The 24,019-nt window shown below is 40.5% G+C and overlaps 1 protein-coding gene across 22 annotated transcripts in view; it reads right to left on the bottom strand.

The window, feature by feature from the left end:
* Positions 1-2,448: 2,448 nt before the first annotated feature.
* Positions 2,449-24,019, bottom strand: part of DTNA (dystrobrevin alpha) — a 418,880-nt gene continuing 397,309 nt past the window's right edge. For 13 of the 22 annotated variants that reach the window (XM_027772649.1, XM_014588626.2, XM_006150549.3 and 10 more), the window contains 5 exons: positions 22,084-22,243; positions 19,163-19,252; positions 16,454-16,622; positions 12,988-13,120; positions 2,449-3,503 (listed from right to left, as the gene is read on the bottom strand). In XM_027772649.1, the coding sequence (XP_027628450.1) occupies positions 3,363-3,503; positions 12,988-13,120; positions 16,454-16,622; positions 19,163-19,252; positions 22,084-22,243 (693 nt within the window). In that variant the 3' untranslated portion in view covers positions 2,449-3,362. Of the gene's footprint in view, positions 6,030-10,007; positions 10,057-12,987; positions 13,121-16,453; positions 16,623-19,162; positions 19,253-22,083; positions 22,244-24,019 lie in introns of all 22 variants that reach the window. The other 9 variants (XM_006150543.3, XM_014588627.2, XM_006150542.3 and 6 more) reach the window with 1 other exon arrangement.

The raw sequence follows: 24,019 nt of genomic DNA on the forward strand, positions 1-24,019 counted from the left end.
AATTCGGTTGACCCTGAGCCCACATTTTGAATAGCAGGGGAATAGCATTTCTTAAAACTTGTTAAATTTGTCTAATTATGAAAGTCAATATAAATTCCCTGACTCTACTTTACACTTGCTAAATCAGACTTAGCTCCTCAGGTGACTTTTATAATTAGATAAATTTGGGAAATGTTGAGATAGGGACATCAGAGCTAAATGTGGCTTCTAAGAGATGAGGGATGAGCCATTGAGATGTAGTTGAAAGAGACTTGGACAGGAATCCACAGGCATGTTCTTATCTCTCACCCTCAAATCAGAGTGTAATGTGCGAGTTCTTCTCTTGGTCATCTCAGGTCAAGATTTGCCCTTGTAATCTATGAAGAGCCTCTTATTTTCTTTAGTGTTTACAGGATTTTCATGGGCTCCAAGTCAATCCCAGATTCTGTCAGAACACACTTTTAGCACCATTTCATGTCAGAATTTCACAAAATGCGGAACCAGCAGTTAGTGTAATGGCTATGTCGCTGAACTCCCATGTAGTCGACCGTGGTTCGAGTCCTGGACCTGGTGGCTTTAACTCACCCTGGGAGCGTGTGCATGTGTGCCCAAGATCCCGAGACAAGAATGGAGAAGAAGGGATTGCAGCATGATCATCCCTCCTGGGGGGTGATTTTTCGCTTTCTCTCTGTCTTTCTCTGTCTTTCTGCTGAGTGCATGCACCCTATAGCAAAAAACCTCTCCAAAAAAAAAGAAAAAGAAAAAAAAAAAAGAATTTCCCAAAATGCCATTCATGAGGTGTGGAGTCAGACTTGCAGGTTTTACATTGGTTCTGTAAAGAAATTGGCTCTTTGAGCTAACAATGCACACAACCCTCTGTTTATGGAAATCATAGAGATTAAACAATGAAAGAAAATGAGGTGAAAGGAGAATGAGAAGAATGATTATTGTTTTGGACTCTTTCTTTATCTGCATATGCAAGGCTTATGTATGTATATATGTGTGTATTTTCAACACCTTTATCAAATTATAATTGATACACAATAAACATATTCAATGTATATCATTTGATGAGTTTGAACATGTGCAGACAATCATGAAATAGTAACCTCAGTAAAGGTACCAGACATATCCATTGCCTCCAAAAGTTGGTCTCCTTACTGGTTTTTTTTTTTTTTTTTTTTGTGTGTGTGTGTGTGTGTGTGTTAAGATCATAAGACATGGACTCTTGACATGCTTGAAATTCTCAATTTGATTCCTGTTGCTGTCATCACATTGGCCTCCTGGCCATGCTATACTCCATTCTTACTAGCTCTAGAACAAACAAACAAACTGTTCTATGTAGTCATTCATCAAACAAATTTGTTAAACACTTAATATTTGCCAAGTACATGGCCAGATGCTGCAGATTCAAAAGACTGAGCAAAATAAAAAGGGAATGCCATGCATGTCAGTCAATATAGAGACATTAATCTCCCCACTTCATCATTCAATATCTTTTCATTGTTTTCCCAATTATTATTATTATTCCAATTATTTTTTTAGACAGTCAATCACTATTTCTTGTAAAAAGACTACTCATCATGAAATACTTCTCAGACCAATCCAGTTGAGAATACTATACATGTCATCATCAACAGGTAATATGCCATATCCATTTCCCACTCACGTCCTGCCTCTCTATTTGTTCTCTTGCTATCTTTCTCTATATTCTTCTCTTCATGCATGGCATTCCCTTTTGAAAAAGCAATGTAGGGAGCCAGCAGTTAGCGTAATGGCTATGTTGCTGGACTCCCATGTAGTCGACCACTGTTCATGTCCTGGACCCGGTGACTTAAAACTCACGCTGGGCGTGTGTGCGTGCGTGCCCAAGATCCCAAGAGGAGAATGGAGGAGAAGGGATTGTGGCGTGACCATCCCCCCTGGGAGGTGATTTCTAGCTTTCTGTCTCTATGTCTTTCTCTGTCTGACGAGTGCACGTGCTCTTTAGCGAAAACCTCTCCAAAAAAGAAAAAGCAATGTAGTAGACTGTAAAGTTATATGCAATCTAACAAGATTATGATGATAATAATAATAAAAAAGACTGAGTAAAATAAACAATGGGTAATATAAACACTCTACTAGCTGTTAGTATTTCAAGCTTTCTACCTTATTGTCTATAAGGCTTTCTAAACAGCAGAAAAGCATCTCTATTAGATATTAATAGATACTGATAGATCAGTAGAATAGTTAAAAAAAAAAGTGTTCCCCTAGGCAGGACAGGATGAACTAGTTTGCCTTAGTTGATCAGCTTACAACAAAGGGTCCTGCTTGATGTTGGAGGCATTGATTCCACTTTTCTTTGACAGATTGACTCCATGTTGCTTTAGGAAAGATTCATTAAAACAAAGAAAGAACATACAAGGTGGAGTGTTTTAAAAAACATTTTTTAATGAAGAAATAATTCCATTCCAAAATATAGACACACAATTAAATAGTTTAATCACTTCAAAATATAACATGTCCCCAGGAGGTTCCAACACACACGCACACACACACACACACACACACACACACACACAAAACAATACTTAACAGCAATACAAAAAACCCATATAATAGTAGTTTTGTTAGAATACCAATGGATATTGTGAAATCTTTAGTGTCTCTGAATTGGTTATTTCAAGTGGTGTCAAATTGTAGTAGTCATAATTAAAAATGTCTCACAGTTAATTAGCCTCAGGATGGAACATTTCTGATTTTTCTTTGTTCTCTTTTTGGTTCAAAAGTTAAAATGCCCTTTCTTCTGAGGACACTGGAGTTCTTGTTTGTGGCTCCTGGCGTGGATCGAACCAAAGTAATGCAGCAACCAGAAGTTGCTGTATTTACAAGATCTATCTACAGTTAACAGCCAACAACTAATAAGGGTGGACAAAGATGATCAAAATAAAAGCAGACGCCAGTGCTAAATTATGATGCAACAGTTTGGCTCATGCATATAAGAAAATACATAGTATATCACAACAAAGGCCACACTCTTAACGTAATTCAGTTCACATTACTACTTACAAATGAACCTTCCCTGCCTTATAGTAGATCACTCGGGTATCCATTTTCACAATCTCCAGCACATCTCCCTCGGACCAACCAAACTTACCCCGACTTCCGTCCTGACCAACCACAACTGATTCCTGAATCCCATGCAGTAGATTTCACCCTCCAGCCCTCCTCCATTAACATGGTGCTGTGGGGAGGGTTGGCTGTGTTAGACTGGTGCTCATTAATAGGCTATCAGCTCTGATGGAGATGGATATGCAATTCATTGTGGAACAAGAAAGAAACAACCCCCGCAAGATATAGTTGTATCTAATGGACAGGACAAGTGAAACCTGCTGGGTTTGAACTTAGAACAGGCCCCAAAAGTAAATTTGGAAAGCCAAGGAAAGAAATCCACCAAAAAACACGAAAACCCAAAACAATACACGCCATTTTGTCTCGGTTACAGGACAGGGGTGCTTGAGTCTGGTCTCAGTGCTGACGTGGAGCTAAGAGAAAGAAAAGGTGGCTGGTTAGTCAGAAATTGGTCACTGGCGGCAGTTTCCAGAGTCCTTGCAATGACTTTGTATGATGGTAATCATGTGATGGAGTTGGTTGGCAATGAAAGCTATGACAAGGGGGAAGGTTACCAGCAGAACAGTTCAAACCTTGGACGGACATTTTGGTGTAGAAACGCAAAGATACAGTATATGTCAGCTCAGTTCAGTCAGTGGCCAAGTGCCACTTGATGTGGGCTGAGTTCTGAGTTCCAGGACTACCTGGCAATGATTTCGACCTGACTGCAATGTAGGTAGCTGGGATGTAGTGGTTTTCAGTACCGAGAATGAGGCACCATTGGCCACCTGCTGCATCTAGAGAGGTATGGTTTCACGGAGGATGAGCAGTGGGGAAGAGATGAACGTTAAGACACACCAACAAAACCCGCAATAAAACCCATCTGTGCAAAGAAGTCTGAGAACTGTGCAGTTGTGCCACTTTGGTGTCAGCCTGTGCTCAGGGGCATTTGTCAGGTGGGCTCTCTGGAGGGAAGTATGATTAAGTACATCAAAGGACAGAATGGGCTCCTTACTAATGTCAATCAAGCACATTACTATCCCCAAGGCTAGCCATTTTGTTCCAAAAGGCAATTACAGAGATGGTTTCTGACCAAATGTAGGTACATGAACATCTTACAGCCCTCTGCAGGGGGAGCTTGAAGATGTAAGAGGATCTGTTCTTGGCTGGGTACCCACCCACTATGGAGTAGGTATGTGAGGGTAGGAGAAGGTTTTTGCCCACTCTGGAAGCGAAATTGAACTGCTCAAGCTTTGAGGTTGACTCATAGTCTTTCTTATACTGAACAAACCTTTTCCAGAGACTTTATTATACAGCTTTATTCTAAACCTTTAGTATGCAGCAGATTCACCCAGAGGGCTGATAAAAAGATGGCTGAACCTGACCCTTAGAGTTTGGGGTTCAGTGGGCCTGAGTTGGGGGCCCCAAAATTTGCATTTCTAAGATATTCTCAAGTGATGCTGATGCATCGTAGGGAACATACTTTGAAAACCACTGTTCAGAAATTATATTCTCTTCTTTCTTTTAAAGGAGAAACAGGAATTCCAGAGAAGCTGCTAATTTAGGTATAATATAGCCAATATAGTGCAGGCTTTTGCCAAACACATCTTTAAATAAGTAGAAGATTACGTTTTCATTCCCCCCAGAAACCCTACCAGCGGTCTTTAGGTCTCCCTAAAGAGGGCCCTCATAAAGGACAGTCAACAAAGTCTTTTATCCTCTTGTCTTTGACGGTTCTTTCACACTTCAGCTTTTTACTGAGTGCAAAATCCCAACGCAACTTAGAAGAGCCAGTCTCCTTTCACATGACCACAGAAGGCTGCATGCAGAACACCAGGTGGCCAGCTAAGGCAATAAACATTCAGAAATCAAAGGAGAGCAAACAGTTGCAAGCGCACTTTAAGCCTGTACATTTAAAGCTGAAGGCCTCCGAACAACCTGATAGAGGAACTCGTGAATGAGCAGTGCTGTTAAAGACATGCGCCCTAAAGCTAAAATGGAGGACCAAGACCATGGGAGAGCATAGTTAACTTTAGTCGGTTTGGGGATCTTATGGCACCTGTGGTTTATAAACAGCTTTAGTAACGAGTATTTCAAAACATAGTTCACAGTTTTTAAGAAGATCTGTGCTGATTTTAAAAACTAGATTCTATATAATTTGAATGTTGCCTATTTTTGAATATGATTATCTATTTGGAAAAAATATTTACACTAAATTCTATGGCTGATTTGTTAGAGTATCTTGAAAGAAAACAACCCCGAGTTGGAAAGAAGTCCCAAAGAATGGATTATTCCCAGTGTGTTTGGTTCAAGTCACTGCTCACAGAGACTTGGAGTCAGCTGGAGACTGTGCAGGCCAAGAACCCTTCTTGGTTTCCTGGCTCTGAGTTTGTACACTCAGGAAACAAATCCTTCAGGATTAGTGAGTAATTGCAAGTGGTTGTTTTTTTCCAATTACTGTGGAAAAAAATGTACAGTGTATAGTAAACTGTTTTGCTAAAATCTCAAGGAATCCAGAAATCAAAATTCTAGCTATAAACAGTATTAGTATTGTCATTGTAAACTGAACAGTTTCGATATCGTGTGCAAAGGTTTAAAATGCTTAATACTGCCATCGTGTGTAACGACAGCATGGGTTTTCAGCCTGTGTTTGTTTTTAACCGGAGATGAGTCATGTTACAGAAGATGTAGCTGATAAGTTAGCTTGGAACAGAAGTCTTTGTTTTTCTTTCTTAAAACACACATCTATGAACTACAAATCTCAGAACAAAAAGTTAGCTGCACTATAGTCATCAGAACACATTGTTAGGGGTGGGGGGCTGTCAGAAGCCGCTGGGTGTGGAGGCTCCTCTCTTCGGTGAGGCTGCTGCCCGTTGCTGTCTTCCTCCTCTGTGTGGGTGCAGGGCTCTCCAGCATCACGTTTTCATGTTACTTTCATCATCTGTCTGACTATAGCTTGCCTGGGGATAAGGAATGTGTCATTTTTTTTTTTTAAAGATGAAAACTGTTGCTTAATTAGGGTTATGAAGTGTAGGCACCCCCTTTCCCCGAAACACAAGCATGCACACACACACACACACACACACATACACACACACACACACACACACACACACACACACACTCAGTTGTTCTACTCCCTTTCTATGACAATCAGGATCAAGTGTCTTGGACCAATGTGCTGTTACACTTTCTGAAAGTGAAAGAGAGGACAAAGAGTCCTCCATGTTGAATCTCTGTTTTAATGAGTACCTGAGGCATCTGGAGGGTTAAAGTAACACAAACAGAACTATGGGGGGACCTTCAAAAAATTTGTGGAAGGGGCCAACAGGTGGCATGGTGGTTAAGGCGCTAGATTCCCACATGGTTGACCATGAGTTAAATCCTGGACCTGGAGGCTTGCTTTCTCACTTTCCCTCTCTCTCTCTTCTTGTCTCTCTCTGGTGAGCACACATGCCTTATAGCAAATTAAAAACCAACAGCAAAAATAATAATAATAAATAAAATTAAATGAATAATTCCTTAAAATAAGTTTATGGAAAATTGTGATAAAACTATGCCTGAATTTCAGTTTTTGGCATCAAAATAAACTCAGACTTTAATTCCATATTCCATGAACTTTTTGAAGTCTCCTTATATTTGTGCTGTCCTTTGGATAGGGATGAAACCACTGACTCATCATCATTATGGTGATTTTTAAAATAAACATACTTTCGATGGTCTAATCCTTCAGTTCCTGAATTTAAGATGTGACTAGCCAAAGAGGCTGGTGTACTACGTGGTCAGATGATGAAAGAGGGACAAAGTCAAGATCTGAGTGGGCCGAAATGATGTCTTGGAGAACCCCAAGCTGAGTACTAGCCATATGTACATTGTCTCTTCAAAAGGGGCTAGTTGAAAGCAGTAAATGAGCTCTATTTATTCTTTTTAGTATGTTGATTAGTGCATATTTATTTTCAAACAGGCGTAAGTCTCTTTTTGAGTAGATTGTAGTTTTTCTCTGTCTCCTCATCCCTCTCTGGGCCTTTTACCCATGTAGGGCTTTGCCCTGGGCCATGGCTTCACAAACCTTGGGTCAGAGATAAACACTCTGGGATAATTTCAGGTCTTGTAGCACAGTCAGAAAATCCCAACAAAATATTTTAATAATATGAACTGTCCTAAAATTTTAGCTGCATTTCTTGGCTACATTAAAAAAAATTATAGGAGGATAAAAACCAGTAACAAGCATAAAATGCCACTGGCTTTTGCAGTGTTCTGTCAGGTTTTAAATGAACTTTGCCTAAATGGCCGATAGAGTGACAGGCTGGTTCATGTCCTGTGGGAGGCCAGCGAGGTAGGGTACAGGATGAGTAGATGGCAGAGGCCTCCAATATCCAACTTTCCATTGCCACATTAGCAATAAAAGATTTAAAAAATGCCTTAAGTACTTCTAAAATATTAAAGTTTTTTTCTTTTAAGTGCAAGAAGAACTAAATACCACTTTTTATCTGAGTTTACGTCAAAGCCATTTTATTAGGTTTTCTTAAAAAATGTTTTTATAAAAAACTAGCTACCAATGTTTAAATAATATTCAGAACAAAAAATATTAAATCACTTGAGCTAAGAGAAAGAAAATGCTATTAAAAGAAAAGGCCCACTCCTTTGGGACTAGGTTTGTTATAATTGGAGTGAATATTTTCAGAAGCATCTCCTGGGAATGTTTTTCACTCTAGTCATAATGAACCATGAGAGCATGTGGTATAGCATTCTCAAATCCAAGGGACGTACAATAGACTGTGGTCAATAATGTTTTTGCTGTCACACCAGAAGAACTTCATGGATCATAAAGTATATTTTGTCATAGCAATTATGCCATGCTTTTCACTTGATTAATCTTAACCTGATGATAGAGGAGTTCATTGCTATTTGAACTAGAATGTAGTCTTCACTAACTGACGTGCCATTTTAAGATGTATATATATTTCCCTTGCAACTTTGCAACAAGCACTGACAGAGTTTACTGTCGTCAACTGTACTACAGACATATATGACTCCATGGGTGGAAAGACTTTATAACTAAAGTAGACAGAAATCTTGAGCCAGTGCAGCTGGATTACTGTGAGAGTGTCCTTAGCTTTAAAATTGTAATGGGGGACCCATTTACATTAGTGTAAATGGCCATTAGCTTCAGCCAGATAAACCATCTAGATTTATAGGGCTGTGTAATCCAGATGTATCAAATTGCTGCACATAGCTGAGGCTCAGCCTTGCTCATAGAAGTAGTAAGAGTAAGCTAATTCTGAGTCCCAGTGGTTCTCACCCTAGCTGTGCCCAGGCATTGAACTGCTGGTAAGCACTGGTTATGATGGCAGGCATATATGTGTATGTTCATGGTACATTAATTGTACCTGCCACTTTCTTTTAATAGCATTTTCTTTCTCTTAGCTCGAGTGATTTGGTCATTTTTGTTCTGAAACAAAATTGTAAGCTCTTTACAAATTATGTTCTGGACCAGCAGGTGGCATGATAGTTCAGACACTGGATCTCACATGGCTGACTCCACGGTTCAAGTACTGGACTCAGCGGCTTGAAAAACACACTGGGCTTTGTGTGTGTGCACAAAATCTGAAGACAAGACTGAAAGAGAAAGGATTGTGATGTGGCCATCTTCCCTGGGGAGTGATTTCTCACTTTCTCTCTGTCTCTCTCTGGCAAGCACACGTGCTCTATGGCAAGAATCTAAACAAAATAAATAAATAAATATATAAAAACATAAATATTGGGGTTGGCAGGTGGCATGGTGGATAAGAGACTGGCCTCCCACACAGCTGATTGAGGTTCAAGTCCCAGACCTGGTGGCTTGCTTTCTCATTTTTCCTCTTTTATTCTCTGTCTCTTTCTGGTCCAATTAAAAGAAATAAACAAATAATATAAAATAAAGTAATTATGAAAAAAAAACTATGTCCCAGTGAGTATAACTTCTCTGTGAGATAGGTATTGTGGTACATGTTGTGTAGAGGAAATAGAGGCTAATACAAGTTCAACAATTTGCCTGAAGTTTTGCTGCTAGGGTTTGGTAAAACCCATATTGGAATCTATTAGAGTCCAGAGTCTAAACTTCAGATCACGACACACAGGTGATCTCATTAGTCAAGTGCTACATAAAAAAAAAAAAAGAAATGGCTAAATATTTTCCATGTATTTAGGTAGATTCTTAGGGGGAAATCACATGCTGCATAAATGACAGTTCAAATTAATTTATATTCTGCTGAATTCCAGAAAGGATTTGAATGCATTTCCAAAAATGCAAGGCTGAAGAATTTTTCCTTCCTGTTTTGATTTTTCATGTTCTTTACTATTACATGATTTTGCTTGTTAAGATCACACATTTGATCTTTGGGACCCTAACGACAGTGTGTCTAAGGAATGGACTCATCTGTACAAGTGTTAAGCACAGCTCTTCTTTTCCTTATGGGGTAGAAAGGCTATACACCTGAATGCCATTTGGATTTATGAGGTGACTCTATGTGGGGTGTTTAAAAAGTTCAAGGAAAATGCATATTAGGAAAAAAAGCTGCATGAATTTCAACATCTTTTTTTTTGCACCCAAACTAACTCATGCTTTAGTTCTATTTTCTATGAACTTTTTAAAGCCACCTGTATAAGTGTCATAGCCACAGAGAATTTCTCAGGCTTCTCTGGTATTCTAGAAGTTTTTGTACCACTTTTCCAATGGATAGAGTAAAAAGGCAACTCCCAAGGATGTCTGGCAAATCTCCATTGAGTGATAATGGAATCTCCTTAGACTAAGATGATTCTTTCATATCAGCAGGGAAGGAAGAGGTTTGAATGTATAGAAGAAACACCTGAGAGAGAGTGACTGTAAATTTAGGTTATAAGTTATCAGAGTTCGGTGTACAGTGGCCATGTTTCCTCCTAAATAAGAGGGTACTTACTTGAGAGGAGAGTGATAAAAGGATATTGCATTCAACCTTGCAAGCTGACCTGTGGGTGACAAAGGACACAAACAAGAAAGGTGACATGTCAAGTCTGTGATGCAGTCAAGCTGGTGAAGTATTTAGCTGGAAGCCATGCACAAAGACAGAGAAAGAGAAAGATTCCAATGAGTGAAAGCGTTCCAAAGAGTGAAAGCGTTCCAATGCATCCAGCAACCGTATGCTCACAGAGCATTTAAGGAAAACCATGCCAAGGTTCTAGAGGGCTTAAGTCCTGAGCAGGGACACACAGGCCTGTTGTATTCTCCCAGGCCCTTCCATGTGCCCTTTCCCTCGAAGTCACTGGGCATGGGAAGAAAAGGAGGGAGAGAAAGAGCTTAAGATTCATCAGAGATGGCAAAAACTCCAGTTCAATCTTACTCATTTTACTTATAGAAGGTTAAATTCCCAACTTATTAAAATAAATAAAAATCTAATATTTTATACAGGGCTATGAAAGATTGCCTCCTTTAAAAAACCAAGCCAAGGAACCAGCAGTTAGCGTAATGGCTATGTCTCTGGACTCCCATGTAGTCGACCGTGGTTCACATCCTGGACCCGGTGGCTTAAAAGTCACGCCGGGTGTATGTGCGTGCGTGCCCAAGATCCCTAGAGGAGAATGGAGGAGAAGGGATTGCGGCGTGACTATCCCCCCTGGGGGGTGATTTCTCGCTTTCTGTCTCTATGTCTTTGTCTGTCTGGCGAGCGCACGCGCCCTTATAGCAAAAACCTCTCCAAAAAAAAAAAAAGAAAAACAACAAACCAAACCAAAATAACAGACATAGAATTTCATACTGCTGTCATCAAACTCTGAAGATTGATACATATTCAGAGGGAGGCCTACTACACCCTCCAGCAGCGTGAACCAGAATCTTGATTATTTAGCCACATCGCTTTACCTCTGTACAGCAGAGCCAAATGAGACATGTGTCAAAATGCATCCCTCTGAGTCCCCAGAGGGATGGTGACAGCTTCAGTCCAGGCTAGTTTCTTTCAGTGGATCAGCCCCAGAAGTCAGAGAGAAAGAGTGGTTCCCAAGGACTTGCAACCAGGTGACTGTTTCTGTAGCAGGGGTGCATGGCTACACATATACCATCACTCCCCCATCTTTTCTTGTTGGTTTGGCTAGAACAACATTTGCAATGTGGTTGTTCAACTGAAAAGGCTAATAGAATATTCCAAAAAGGCAAAATTAGGTTGTCGTCCTAGAAATTAGGGAAGCTAGAACCCATATATAGCTGACTGTGATTTGAGTCTTGTTCCTGTAGCAGGGGTGCATGGCTACACATATACCATCACTCCCCCATCTTTTCTTGTTGGTTTGGCTAGAACAACATTTGCAATGTGGTTGTTCAACTGAAAAGGCTAATAGAATATTCCAAAAAGGCAAAATTAGGTTGTCGTCCTAGAAATTAGGGAAGCTAGAACCCATATATAGCTGACTGTGATTTGAGTCTTGTTCCCTGTGTCTTGAGGAACACACTGGACACATGTGCATGTGTGTCCAAAATCCCAACGGGATGGAGAAATGGAGAAGGGCTTGTGGCATGACCATGCCCCACTGGGGATAGCTTTTTTCTCCTTCTCTCTCTCTCTTTGACAAGCACATGTGCCCTCTGGCAATTAGAAAAAAAGAGACAAAACTTGTGTTACACATTATTGGGATGGATTAGACTTCAATTTCCTCTGGTCACATTCTTTCTGGAGAAATATTTCAAGGCTTAATCCATAAATTTATGAGAAGTGTGAGATAATGTATTCTCTGTGCTTCTTTTTCCCTCACTAAGAGAGTAAGAGAAGGTCACTGCTATCCTAAAAATGCAGAGAAAGCTGGTCCAGACATTGGACAGAAAGTCTGACCAGATAAAAGAACCCGTTGGGGCCTGGAGAACGATAGATCTCAGCTAGGCAAATATCCCTGTACTCCCAGAACGTCAACCTCAGCAAAACATCTTCCGATTAAAGGGAAGGAAACATGTAAGAAAGACAAACAAGAAGTAGAACAATCTCCATTGGGAAAATACATCACCTTTAGGATGATGTACTAATTATTTTTATTCCCTGTTGTATATGTTATGTTCAGCAAATCCTCATTTCTGTTATTATACTCCTGCACATCTGAAAATCTGTCCATCCACATCTTGCCTACAGGGGCCTACAGGGACCTTCTGGGGCCTACAGTTCTCCCAGTATTTCTCAATGAGGTTTATTATTCTCATCATTCCTTACATTTGGTACAAGGCAGGCTGTGAAGGAGGTGAGGACAAATTCAAGGGAGGAAGTACATTCCCCCACCCCCCCTAATTTTCTTGTGTGCTCTTCTTTATAACCTCTTTACAAAAATTATTAGAAGAAGCAGGACCAGCAGATGGCATAGAGGTTATGTTGCTGGACTCCTATATGGGTGACTGCGGTTTGAGTCCTGGACCCTGGTGGCTTGAAACTCTCACTGGGCACAAGTGCATGCGTGCCCAAGATCCCAGGACAAGAATGGAGGAGAAGGGTTTGTGGTGTGGCCATCTCCCCTGGGGGGTGATTTCTTTCTTTCCCTCTCACTATTTCTCTCTCCCTCTGTCTCTCTGGTAAGCACATGTGCCCTAAGACAAAAACCTCTTAAAAAATAATTAGAAAAAGCATCTTTCTTCATGATCTTGGAAGTGTTTGAACTGTAACGAACAGTTTCTGATAATAAAACAAGGCATCTTTTCACTTTCCAGACCAGAATTTATAAGAATACATTGTGATTGATAGCTACACGAAGTAGTTAAAAATTTTACAGTCTGGAAACACATGGATAAAGAGTGCAATCAGAACATCCCAGAAAGGAAGACTGGAAAGAAAAAGAGTATACTGATTTTGCAAATAATGTAAAAGACCCAGCTACTGAGGGGCTGAGGCGGAAGTGGTATGTGTGGGGGTGTGCTGCTAGGATTTCTGGTACCTGATAGGCTTCATCCTGTAGCTTTTGTTTCAGGTACTCCTCCATTTTGAGCTCATTCTCTAGCTGCCGGACAGAGTCATTTTCATAGTTTTCATCCTCAGGCCGCACATAGGAGTCTCCATCTTCTGTAACCCTGGGAATAAACCACAGATGGCATTTTGGAGCAAGTCTTAAGAGATAATATAATTTGGCACATTTATTTCCCTTTAGTCTTCCAATTCACTTTCAAGTCTTCTTTCCTCAAAAGGAAAACGTTCAATGATTTTGGAGGTCTGGAGTAATAGATAGACCACGAAGGTACTTTCACATGCAGCTTTGTTATGGCAGTACAGTGATCACAGGTCTTCTGCTTTTCTAGGGTTTACAAGAAGGGGCTGACTCTTTAAATGTCTTACAATCTTAAAAAAAAAAAATTGAAAAAGCAGACTTGTCTTTTTTTTTTTTTTTTTTTTTTTGAGAGATTTTCATTGTAGGGCGCGTGTGCTTGCCAGACAGACAGAGAGAGACATAGAGACAGAAAGCGAGAAATCACCCCCCAGGGGGGATGGTCACGCCACATTCCCTTCTCCTCCATTCTCCTCTCGGGATCTTGGGCACGCACGCACACGCGCCCGGCGTGAGTTTTAAGCCACCGGGTCCGGGACACGAACCGCGGTCGACTATGTGGGAGTCCAGCGACATAGCCATTACGCTAACTGCTGGTTCCCCAGACTTGTCTTTTGAGAGGATATAAAGTTTTCCCAACCTTGAGGGCTCTTTTTCTTTTTTTCAAGTGAAACTGAAAAAGACTTTCTATAAGGAGAGTGAGCCCTCTAGTGAAATTACATTTAAGGACATCTGTTCACAATTCAACCATCTTTGTGTTACACACACACACACACACACACACGTTATTTTAACAGTCGAATCAAGTCTTAGAATATTAGCTAGTTGATACTTGGAGGGCTAATGTTCTAACCTACAGTTTTTGACCTTAAAATTTGAATATTTAGCTCTGAATCTGAAAAATCTCTTTCAATTGTCCAATTCCACTAAGAAATAAATAGATGAGAATGACCTCACTCACTAATGTGGGACTCCACTTCCACCTATTCATCTCAGAATATGTGCAGCTCTTTGTGGGGCTGAACATAAGTTCACTACCTAAATCATATAACTAAAATATTCTCAGGGTAAAACACAACCTATGTTTTGACAAATCACATATTAAAATATCCCTTAAAATGGAACGAATGGTCAAGGAGAAGCTTCTGGAACTTAAATGTCATTGTTCATGTTTATTTATATCTGTACAGCATGTTCTCGTTATTTTTGGAAGTTTGGGGCCAGCCTGGAGTCTGCCAGGTTTTCGTGAACTTTCCCTCCCCAACTCCCGAGTCACATGTTGGTAGCTGGAATTGCTGTCCAGCATACCAGGGACAGCAGATGGGGATGGCTTTAATAGTCTTGGATTGGGACAAGGAAAGTTTAGGTAACCACCCTATAAATGCTTAATTCCAGAAGTAAAATAGAAATGTATTTACTAGTTAAAAGAGACAACTAATTCACCATTTTGAATAACAAACAAATCAAACAATTTAAATTATAGAGAAAAGGATAAGAAAACAAACTGCAATTAAAAGCAGCCGGGCACTGCCATTTCACATTCACTTGTAACTGACACTCTGCTGCTTCGCAGTTGGCTTCTGAGACTGTATAAGTCTCTATTATAACTGGTCTTTTACTCACTACTTGGATTGAGAGCCAAAATACCAAGAAGACTCTGGTTAGTTTCTCCTTTGGGTCTTTAAACAGCCAGTTTATTTTTGTAGACCCGTCTGAAGTACTCTTTGCATTAAGCAACATCACCCTTCTGTAGTTTTTCCAGGGTTCAGCAATTCCCTTTCCCAGCCTGTGGCCAGCTTTGCCCATGTTTCTCAGAATTCTGGTAGCCTCCATCTCCTCACGGCCCGCTTTCTTCTCTTTCTTCATTTTACTCTTTTTCCTCTGGGGCTGAACTCTGTAGTTCTGTCCTGGCTTTGCCTTTGTTTCTCAGCTTCTGCTCTCTCTGTTGACTACTTCAAGCAGGTCCAGTGTTACAGAAAGTCTAGGAACCAGCAGTTAGCATAATGGCTATGTTGTTGGACTCCCATGTAGTTGACCACGGTTCGCATCCCGGACCCAGTGGCTTAAACTCACACCAGGCATGTGTGCGTGCGTGCCCAAGATCCCAAGAGGAGAATGGAGGAGAAGGGATTGTGGTGTGGTTATCCCCCCGGGGAGGTTGATTTCTTGCTTTCTGTCTCTCTGTCTCTGTTTTTCTGGCAAGTGCACACGCCCTATAGCAAAAGCCTCTCCAAAAAACAAAAAAGAATAATAGAAAGTCTAATGGGAACCCCACTGATCCTGTTGGCATCTGCCCAGTTTTGGAAGCTTTATCAGGTGAAAACCTTTCCAAAATAATTTTTTAAAAATTATTCCTTTGGGAACCAGCAGTTAGTGTAATGGCTATGTTGCTGGACTTCCACATAGTTGACCGTGGTTCGCGTCCCAGACCCGGTGGCTTGAAACTCACGCTGGGCGCGTGTGCGTGCGTGCCCAAGATCCCGAGAGGAGAATGGAGGAGAAGGGATTGCGGCGTGACCATCCCCCCTGGGGGGTGATTTCTCACTTTCTGTCTCTATGTCTCTCTCTGTCTGTCTGGCGAGCGCATGCGCCCTATAGTGAAAACCTCTCCAAAAAGGAAAAAGAAATTATTCCTTTTATTTATCACTGTAGTTATTTTCATTTTGACCAGAGAGAGAGAGAAAGAGAGAGAGAAAGAGAGAGAGAAAGAGAGAGAGAGAGAGAAAGAGAGAGAGAGAGAAGGCAAGAAAGCAAGCCACCAGGTCTGGAACTCGAACTGTGCTCAGCCATGTGGGAGTCCAGTGCCCCTAGCCACCACGCCACCTGCAGGTCCCCCAAAATAAATTTTTCTGAGGGTCACATTCAAACATACTCAATAAGCTAATGAAATTGGGTTTCTTTAGCATGATATTTCATGCATTTGCTTACTGCAAGTCCAAGTGCTTATGTGATATTGCTTACATCCATCAAAGCAGCCTCTCAGCCTCACCAGAGCCCCTAGTGCCAATACAGTCAATTCGGAAGAGAGGATGTCTTATCTCCTGAACTGGTCTGTGAGTCCTGGAAGGGTGGAAGCAGTTTCAAATGCTTTCTGTATATGCCTAGGACAGTGTCTTGGAGGAGCTAGGCTCACAGTAAGCATTGGCTGATTTAGGTTTCTGATCGTCCATAGAACTTGTGAAGGGGGAAAACTGCAAAAAAGAATTTAAATGTGGCACCTTTTACACCTCTTCTGCCAGTAAAAAAACCTGCATCATCTCTTTCCAAAGTAAAGAACGAAATACCCACATCTTTTTCCTTTTTGATTGCACCCTACAGATTGTTGTTACTGAGAAAATACCTCCGAATGGGAGATACTCACAGGTCGCTGCGCATGGTGCTTGTGGTAGCTCCACCATGAATGTACCCGGGTTTTCGGGCATGGATTTGCGCTAGAAAAGTCTTTTCAGAGGTTGGAGATGGAACCAGATCCTCAAACTGAGTCCGTGCAAATTCAGAATCCACATTACTCTCCGTTTCACTCCCCACCTCTAGTAGGTAAAAATGAAGAAGGATATTACTTGATACATTTTTTAAATGATCTGCAAAGAAAGGACTAGGTTTAACATAACTTAATGGGTACAAAATATTAACCAGTTGTTGGACAGTAGTCAAATAAATGTTTACTTTTGGGGAGACCAGACGGTGGCTCAGTGGTGAAAAGTCCTACCCCCGTAATGCAACTCCACCTGGGAAGGTTCCCAGCTCATGTCTGGAGACTTTCTCGAGTATGCTGGGCAACGTCCCCATGATCTGGGGCTGACTGAAGGCTGGGGCTGGATTGCCATGTCGGTGCCTTACAGGGGGCTCTGTGCTCCTTCTCTCTCTTTCTATCTCTCTCTCGTGTTTGTGCTCACAGAAGAAGCAAACGAATAAACTTTTATTTTTATTTTTCAAAATGAGTATTGACACAGGAATGACTACAAAATCATTTGGTATATAATATTTTCCTTCTTTTTTTAAAAAATAGTTTTCTTTTTTTTAAAAAAGTTTGTTTATTTCTTCTGAGGGAGAGTATGAGAGTGAAAGAGGGACAGGCACCCCCAACAAGGTCTTCACGCTGTGTTGCGCCCCAGTCTCAGCAAGCCTGAGGGGCACATGTGGGAACCCAAGACCTTGCCATGCAGAAAGCTGTGCCCCTACTCTGCCACTGCTTGGCTCCAGCATTTTCTTTTTGGTCTCAGAAATGTTAAGAGAGATTTTTGTGCTTTAGTAACTGACTTAATGAAAGTCTTTATTAAGGTACCAGCAGATGGACTAATGGTTATGTTGCTGGATTCCTACATAGTAGACCATGGTTTGAGTCCTGGACCCAATGGCTTGAAACTCACAGCAGGGGTGTGTGTGTGTGTGTGTGTGTGTGTGTGTGCCATAGTCCTGAGAGAAGAATGGAGGAAAAGGGATTGCAGCATGGCCCTCTCCCCTGGGGGGTGATTTCTCACTTTTTGTCTCTCTTTCTCTTCAGTAAGCACACAGGCCTTTTAGCAAAAATCTCTCTAAAAAAAGTCTTTATTAAAATTGTTGTTACTTTTGGGACCAGCAGTTAGTGTAATGGCTATGTTGCTGGACCCATGTAGTCGACCAAGGTTTGAGTCCCAGACCTGGTGGCTTAAACTCACGTTGGGCGCGTGTGCGTGTGTACCCAAGATCCTGAGAGGAGAATGGAGGAGAAAGGATTGCGGTGGCCACCCCCCCCCCGGGGGGGGTGATTTCTCGCTGTCTCTCTGTCTCTCTCTGTCTTTTTGGCGAGCTCACGCATCCTATAGCAAAAACCTCTCAAAAAAAAATGTTGTTACTTTCACTTCATGTTACTCTAACTTAGTAAATATGAACCTAAATTTTTACATTCATTAATGCTTCAAAGAATTGTAAAAATATATACTAATAGCACTTGAGACTTCAACAAGAATAACATTTGAGTCATTTGCTAGGGCAGTGGGTAAGTGCATTTATCATAATGCATTAACTACTGCCATGTTATCCTATTTGGTAATCTTAACCTAAAATAGCAGGAACAATTATTGGTTTAAATCTTATGGGAGAGGCTTTAAGAAGTTTAAGTCCAGGGTTTTTTTGTTTTCGTTTCTGTTTTTATTTTTTAATATTGAAGTTTATTTCTTATGGTTGCAATCTCAACTGTAAAACTACAGTCTCTGCCAGACAAATTTTTCTAGATCTGCTTTAAAAAATAAATAGAGATATATTAGTAACTAGTAAGATATTTATTTGCGTATTCATGCTGCTCAAGTTTTAAAAACTCTGTGTATTACTAGGAAGATAAAAAGTCTCCTAGGAGCTTATGTTATTCATTCTCTGAGCAGATCTTTCTTCAGAGACATTGCAAAATAAATTTCAGTTTAGTCTCATTCAAATGATCATTCCAAATTAACAGAGTCTATGTGGGTAAATAGAACCGTTGTCTCTATAAAATAACTTTTAGCATCATGTTGCTTGGGATCATCAGACATGTTAACTATGGCCATCTTTAGATTCTCCAATTATAAATCAATTTACATATTCTTTATTATTTTCTGCATCTTTTCCTCTCCTTTATTTTTTAATTTTTTAAAAAGTTTTTTGCCATAGTGCACGTGCACTCACTGGAGAAAGACAGAGAGAGACAGTGAGAGGGTAAGTGAGAAATGACCCCCCCACCCCAGGGGAGATGGCCATGACACAATCCCCTCTCCTTCACTATCCTCCTGGCATTTTGGGCATGCATGGACATGCTCCTGGTGTGATTTACAAGCTGCTGGGTCTGGGATGCGAATCCTAAGTTCATTTTAATCACTATACAACTCACTGGCCCCGTTTTCTGCATTTTTCAAACTTTTCGCATTGAAAATGAATGAATAGTGTTATAATAAACAAAATATAAACATTACTACATGTTTTGAATATACCATACAATATCAAATAGAGTTTAAAAGAATCTTTTTACATGTGACAATAAGCAGATCTTTGAGAGGTCTCTAGCACTTACGGACCTCTCTATGATGAGCAGAGAGGTGGGAGGGGACCAGAGACTCACCAGAATTCAGCTCTTTCACGAGAGAGGACATGGTGTTAGTGATAGAATCTGCAGCCACGAGCAGGTCATTCCTTAAGTTTCTTCTTGAGCCTTCCGTGGAGAAGAGAAAGTTTAAAACATCAGAGCGTTCCCTTTCCCCAGATTTTTATGTTGTTTGCTTATCATTTCCACTGATAACCTAAAGTAAAAACACTTTTAAGATATTTATTTGAAGGTACTTTGGTTCATTTTTTTTGGGGAAAAAAAAAAAAAGACATGATACTTAAGGCAGCAGACCCTAATGTAAGATGTGGTAAATGATGGCAGTTTGTATGCTTTATCGTCCAAATTGAGACAATTTTGAAACTGAAAGGAAGCAGTATTAATAATAAGATAGTGTCCCAGCACGAAGTGAGAGGATCCCAAGTAAGCAGGATGTGCAGCCAGCCTTCCTAAGCATAATCCACACGTGGAAAGTTCTGGTTTTGCTACAGAGCTGCATGTTTCTAGCTGCAGTTATCATTCCAGCCCATACCTGGTGACTGAGCACATGGGTTCTGGTCTCCATTACCACAGGCTCTAATTCCTACCAGGGTCCCAGGGCTTCCCCTACCACTGTGAGTACTTCTTAGGGATGGAAACCCAGGCACTGATGCTCCTGAGTGTGCGAGTGTGCAACGGCAGTGAAGATTCTTGCTCCTGCTGCCAAGACACAGGTGAATGCATATCTGTTACATTGAATTGGAACTTAGGCTATGTAGACTCTTACTCTATAACAGAGAAAAATTATGATGTTTCAGCATGGTAAGGGTGCAATGGATATTTGTGAGCTAGCCTGGGAGTGGGGCAAGGTGGAGATGGAACAGAAGACTAGTTACATAATATCTTTGAGGAAAAGGATTCACCCTCCCAGATATCTGACTTACAAATAAACTTAGCATGAGCATTTTATGCCTACAGGACATGTTTCTGTCATCTCTCAGAAAGTAATGCCAAGTAAGTAAAATAAAAAATACATTGAAATAAAAAAATTGAGGTAGTTAGGTAAAAAGATTACTTATAATAGAAATCAGAATTCCATTTAAAATATCGTAGCATTTTTTTTAAAATGAGATTTTGGGAAAAGATTTATTTTCTAAAAATAAAAAAGTGAACTATTTAGTGAATTACATAAGCAATTCTTGAGTTATATTCAGTGGTTAGGAGAGAAAGTTTCATTATGGGCTTTCACATTTTTTTCATAATAGAGAATCCATCATTCCCAGTAAATTCTGTAAAAATTTTATCCCCCAGAGACAGTGGTCAGAGAGTCTATTGCTAACCCTGGTATTACAGATGTTAAAAAACATTTAAAAAAATCTTTTGGAAGAAAGGTAGTATTTATTTATTTATTTAATTTTATTTATTATTATGATTACTTTTTAAAAATTTTGCTATAGGGCACATGTGCTTATCAGAGAGAGAAAGAAAAAGTGAGAAAGCAAGCTGTCAGTTCTGGGACTCGAAACCTGGTTGACCATGTAGGAGTCCAGTGTCTCAGCCATCATACTACCTACTGGCCCTGAAAAAGGCAATATTTATTATAGTTTGTATTTCTACAATTATTTGTGAAGCTGGACCTCTTTTCAGATCTTCTTTGGTAATTTGTATTTCTTCAATCTGCTTATATCTTCACCTACTTTTGTTTTGGGGATGCTTTTTTCTTACTGATTGCTGCCTGTTTAATGTATAACTAAAATTATAATACTTGATTGTTGCCTGTGCTGGAAATGATTTCCTTAAGTCTTTGCTGTTGTTTGACTTTGTTTATGCTTTCCTTAAATCTTATAGTCAAATCTGTCTCTTTTCCTTAGCTCTATACGTGAGGATCTGGAAGGATATGCATGATCTATAGCTACATAAAAGAAAATGCTAATTGTAGACAAAAATGCAATGCATGATTTTATTTGTGTGAAAGAAGAAGAGTATTTGTCTATAAACACACACTTTAGCATATCTATTTATGCATAATCCAAATGTTGGAAGGACCAAACTATGAATAGCAGTAGCTTCTGGGAATGAGATTGCTAGAGGAGGGTCTGCAGGAAGATTTTTTTCTTACTCTATAAATTTTCAAAGCAATGGTAAGAAAAACATTTTCAAAAGTGTTAAAAATATTTTCAAGTTGGGGCCAGCAAGTATATGGTGGTTGGGGTGCTGGATTCCCACATGGCTGACTATGGTTCAAGTCCTGGACCTGGTGGCTTGTTTTCTCAATTTCCCTCTTTCACTCTGTCTTTCTGGTCAAATTTAAATAAATAAATAAATACATAATTCTTTAAAAAAAAATCCAAATTAATAAAGCCACTTGCCTTGGGGCATCCTCAGCAGCGTGTAAATGGAAGCAGCAGCCTGCTGGAAAATGCTAGCTGTCCTGTGTCTCCATCCCTCTTTGCCCTCCTCTATTAATGAGGGAGGCCTAACCTTGTAGCCCGATAGTGGAGGATAACAGTTCAACTCTTTAGAGGATCTAAACAGGGTGTCTGTGACATGACTAAAAATCCTTCTCAGTCACCATGGAACTAAAGAGCTGGGGTTAATTATTCTCAGTGTTGTTTTTGCTTTAATGTTAAGAGAAGATGGCAGGAAATATTATCTTTCAGATTTTTAGAATGGACTATATTGGGACATGGGATATGGGTTACACAAGTTCCCATTCCTTGGGGAGCAATGACTTACTAAAATATGGGACAGGGCAAAAGAAGCCAGAGGAAGGTAAAACGGTGAGGTGAGGAGCAGGTCAGTGTAGACAGTTTCTAAAATGGTTCATGGTCCAGGCTCTGACACAAGCCATGGGGCCGCTGAATTTCATTTAGGGCTCTGATAACTTGCAACCACTCAATAGACCTTGGTGATTTATTTGCCACATAAAAGCAGGCCACAAGAAAAATACAGCCACTTACTTTGTGCGAACGCCTCTTGTACATCTCCCCCTACCCCCGTGAGAGAGTCCTGAGGCGTGTGTGTCGGGGTGGAGCAGGCTGAAGCTGACCGGATGGGCATGGGGATTGGTCTGCTGATGGTGTGGCTGGGGGAGGAGCGAGGAGAGCCTGCCCCCTGCGTCTGGAGAGACAATGCAAGTCATTAATTCACTTTCCAAGAAAATGCCATATGCCATCCCCGATGCATCAGTCAAATGTTAAACACAATGACAATGAAATTCCAAAGCAGGAGGAAACCCCAGGTAATTCAGATAGTCATACTAAATCTGAGTTATAGGTACACATCATTTAGGATCTTAAAAGTAATCTGAGGTTTGGGTTAAATACTGAAGGCTAAGAATATTAGTACAGCGTCTTTTTACTATACAAAAATATCTGCCCTTATAATGTTATAATTTCAAGGAGTGCATATTGTCTCCTTCAGGAAAGTTCTCCATAGAAGACACAAACTTTAAGGAGAAAGTTTTAATGCAAACTAGGAGATTACTTGGGACAGATGTGATTTACGATTTCTGAATTTTCAACGTGTCTGTCCTGGCATCTCTTTAGAAAATAACTTACAGTTTAAATCATGTCATGCAATAGTGTGCATATTTAAGTCTCAAATTAAGAATTAGATGTGCAGATTTTTTAATACTTATTTTATAATAAAAGTTGATTTTGTCACATTATTCTGTGATTTGAATGAAGAAGCAGAAAAAGAACTCCTGGCTCCTAAGTTTTAGCTGCTACTTTCTGCAGGAAATCACCTCTTTGCCTAAGAAAAAAGCAGTATTCTAGCAGGACAGTAAGAATAGGAAGATTTTAAAGAGAATCCATAAAAAAAGTGGAAAAACAACTAAAAACCATTTATCTCTGCACTACAGTCTTGGGCATGACACCCTTCTGAGACTGGCACACCTTGAATTTTGAATTTTAAGGCTTTGTCTCTATAATGAAGTCCCTGTTTTAATAATTAGTTAATAAAGAAACTCAGTCAAACATGCAGAAAAAATGCAAGGAAACCTTTCCGTGTATACACGACAGATTAGAGGTTCATGTCAATTCCACCCCAGTTTGTTGGAGCTGGCCAGCTAGAGTGAGAACTCCCTTGGCAACGCCTGGAGATTCATCAGCAACCCATTCCAACACCTAGGTGAGCCCCATGAAAGTAGCGCTCTGAACTATTAATTGTGAGCATTGCTTTGGGTTCAGCTGCTTACAGTTAGAACACACAGCACCAATCCATGCTGTTAGCTTTCCAGGGCTCAGCATCACACATAATTGTCAATTCTATAAATTGAGAAAAACCCATAATTATGAATGAAGCAATAAAGCACAGAAAATAACTCATGTGGTGCCCAGTGGGCTGAGGATTCCATTCTTGCACTCTCTACAGTACCTTGTCATGGTCTGTCCAGGCCCCAGGAAGAGAACTTGGCTCAGCTGCGATGTTTTGTAGCCTGCTCTCCTCAGCCCACTCAAGGAGGGCTCTGGTTTTTCCCAGCAACCTTTGGCAGTTCAGCCCCATTACCTTGAAACCTTCTGCTTCTGAGCTACCTCTGCATCCCTCAATATCCCACGCCAATAATAAATAACTTCACATTTGAGTCATGCTTTATGATGCTCAAAGGGTTTTCAGATGCATTCGCATTGATTTTCCTCCATGGCCTTGTGAAATAGGCAGCATCACTCTGAATGTGCAGCTGTGGATCCCAGTGCTCCTAGAAGTGAAAATTGCTGTCTCGGGAGATGGAGCCTGAGCAGCAGGGCAGTGGCTGACCCATGTACTCTGAGTGCGCTAGGCTGCAGTGCCGTTGGGCTACGGCTGGAGGGGTGCCCCTCTGAGGAGACAGAGGTTGGTCTGGTGCCCTTGCTGCCTACCCCTGGCAATCCCTCCTGTGTATCCTTTTCAAGG

This window comes from Tupaia chinensis, unplaced genomic scaffold, assembly GCF_000334495.1.
Source record: "Tupaia chinensis unplaced genomic scaffold, TupChi_1.0 Scaffold000290_1, whole genome shotgun sequence".
NCBI classification, from domain to species: Eukaryota; Metazoa; Chordata; class Mammalia; order Scandentia; family Tupaiidae; genus Tupaia; species Tupaia belangeri.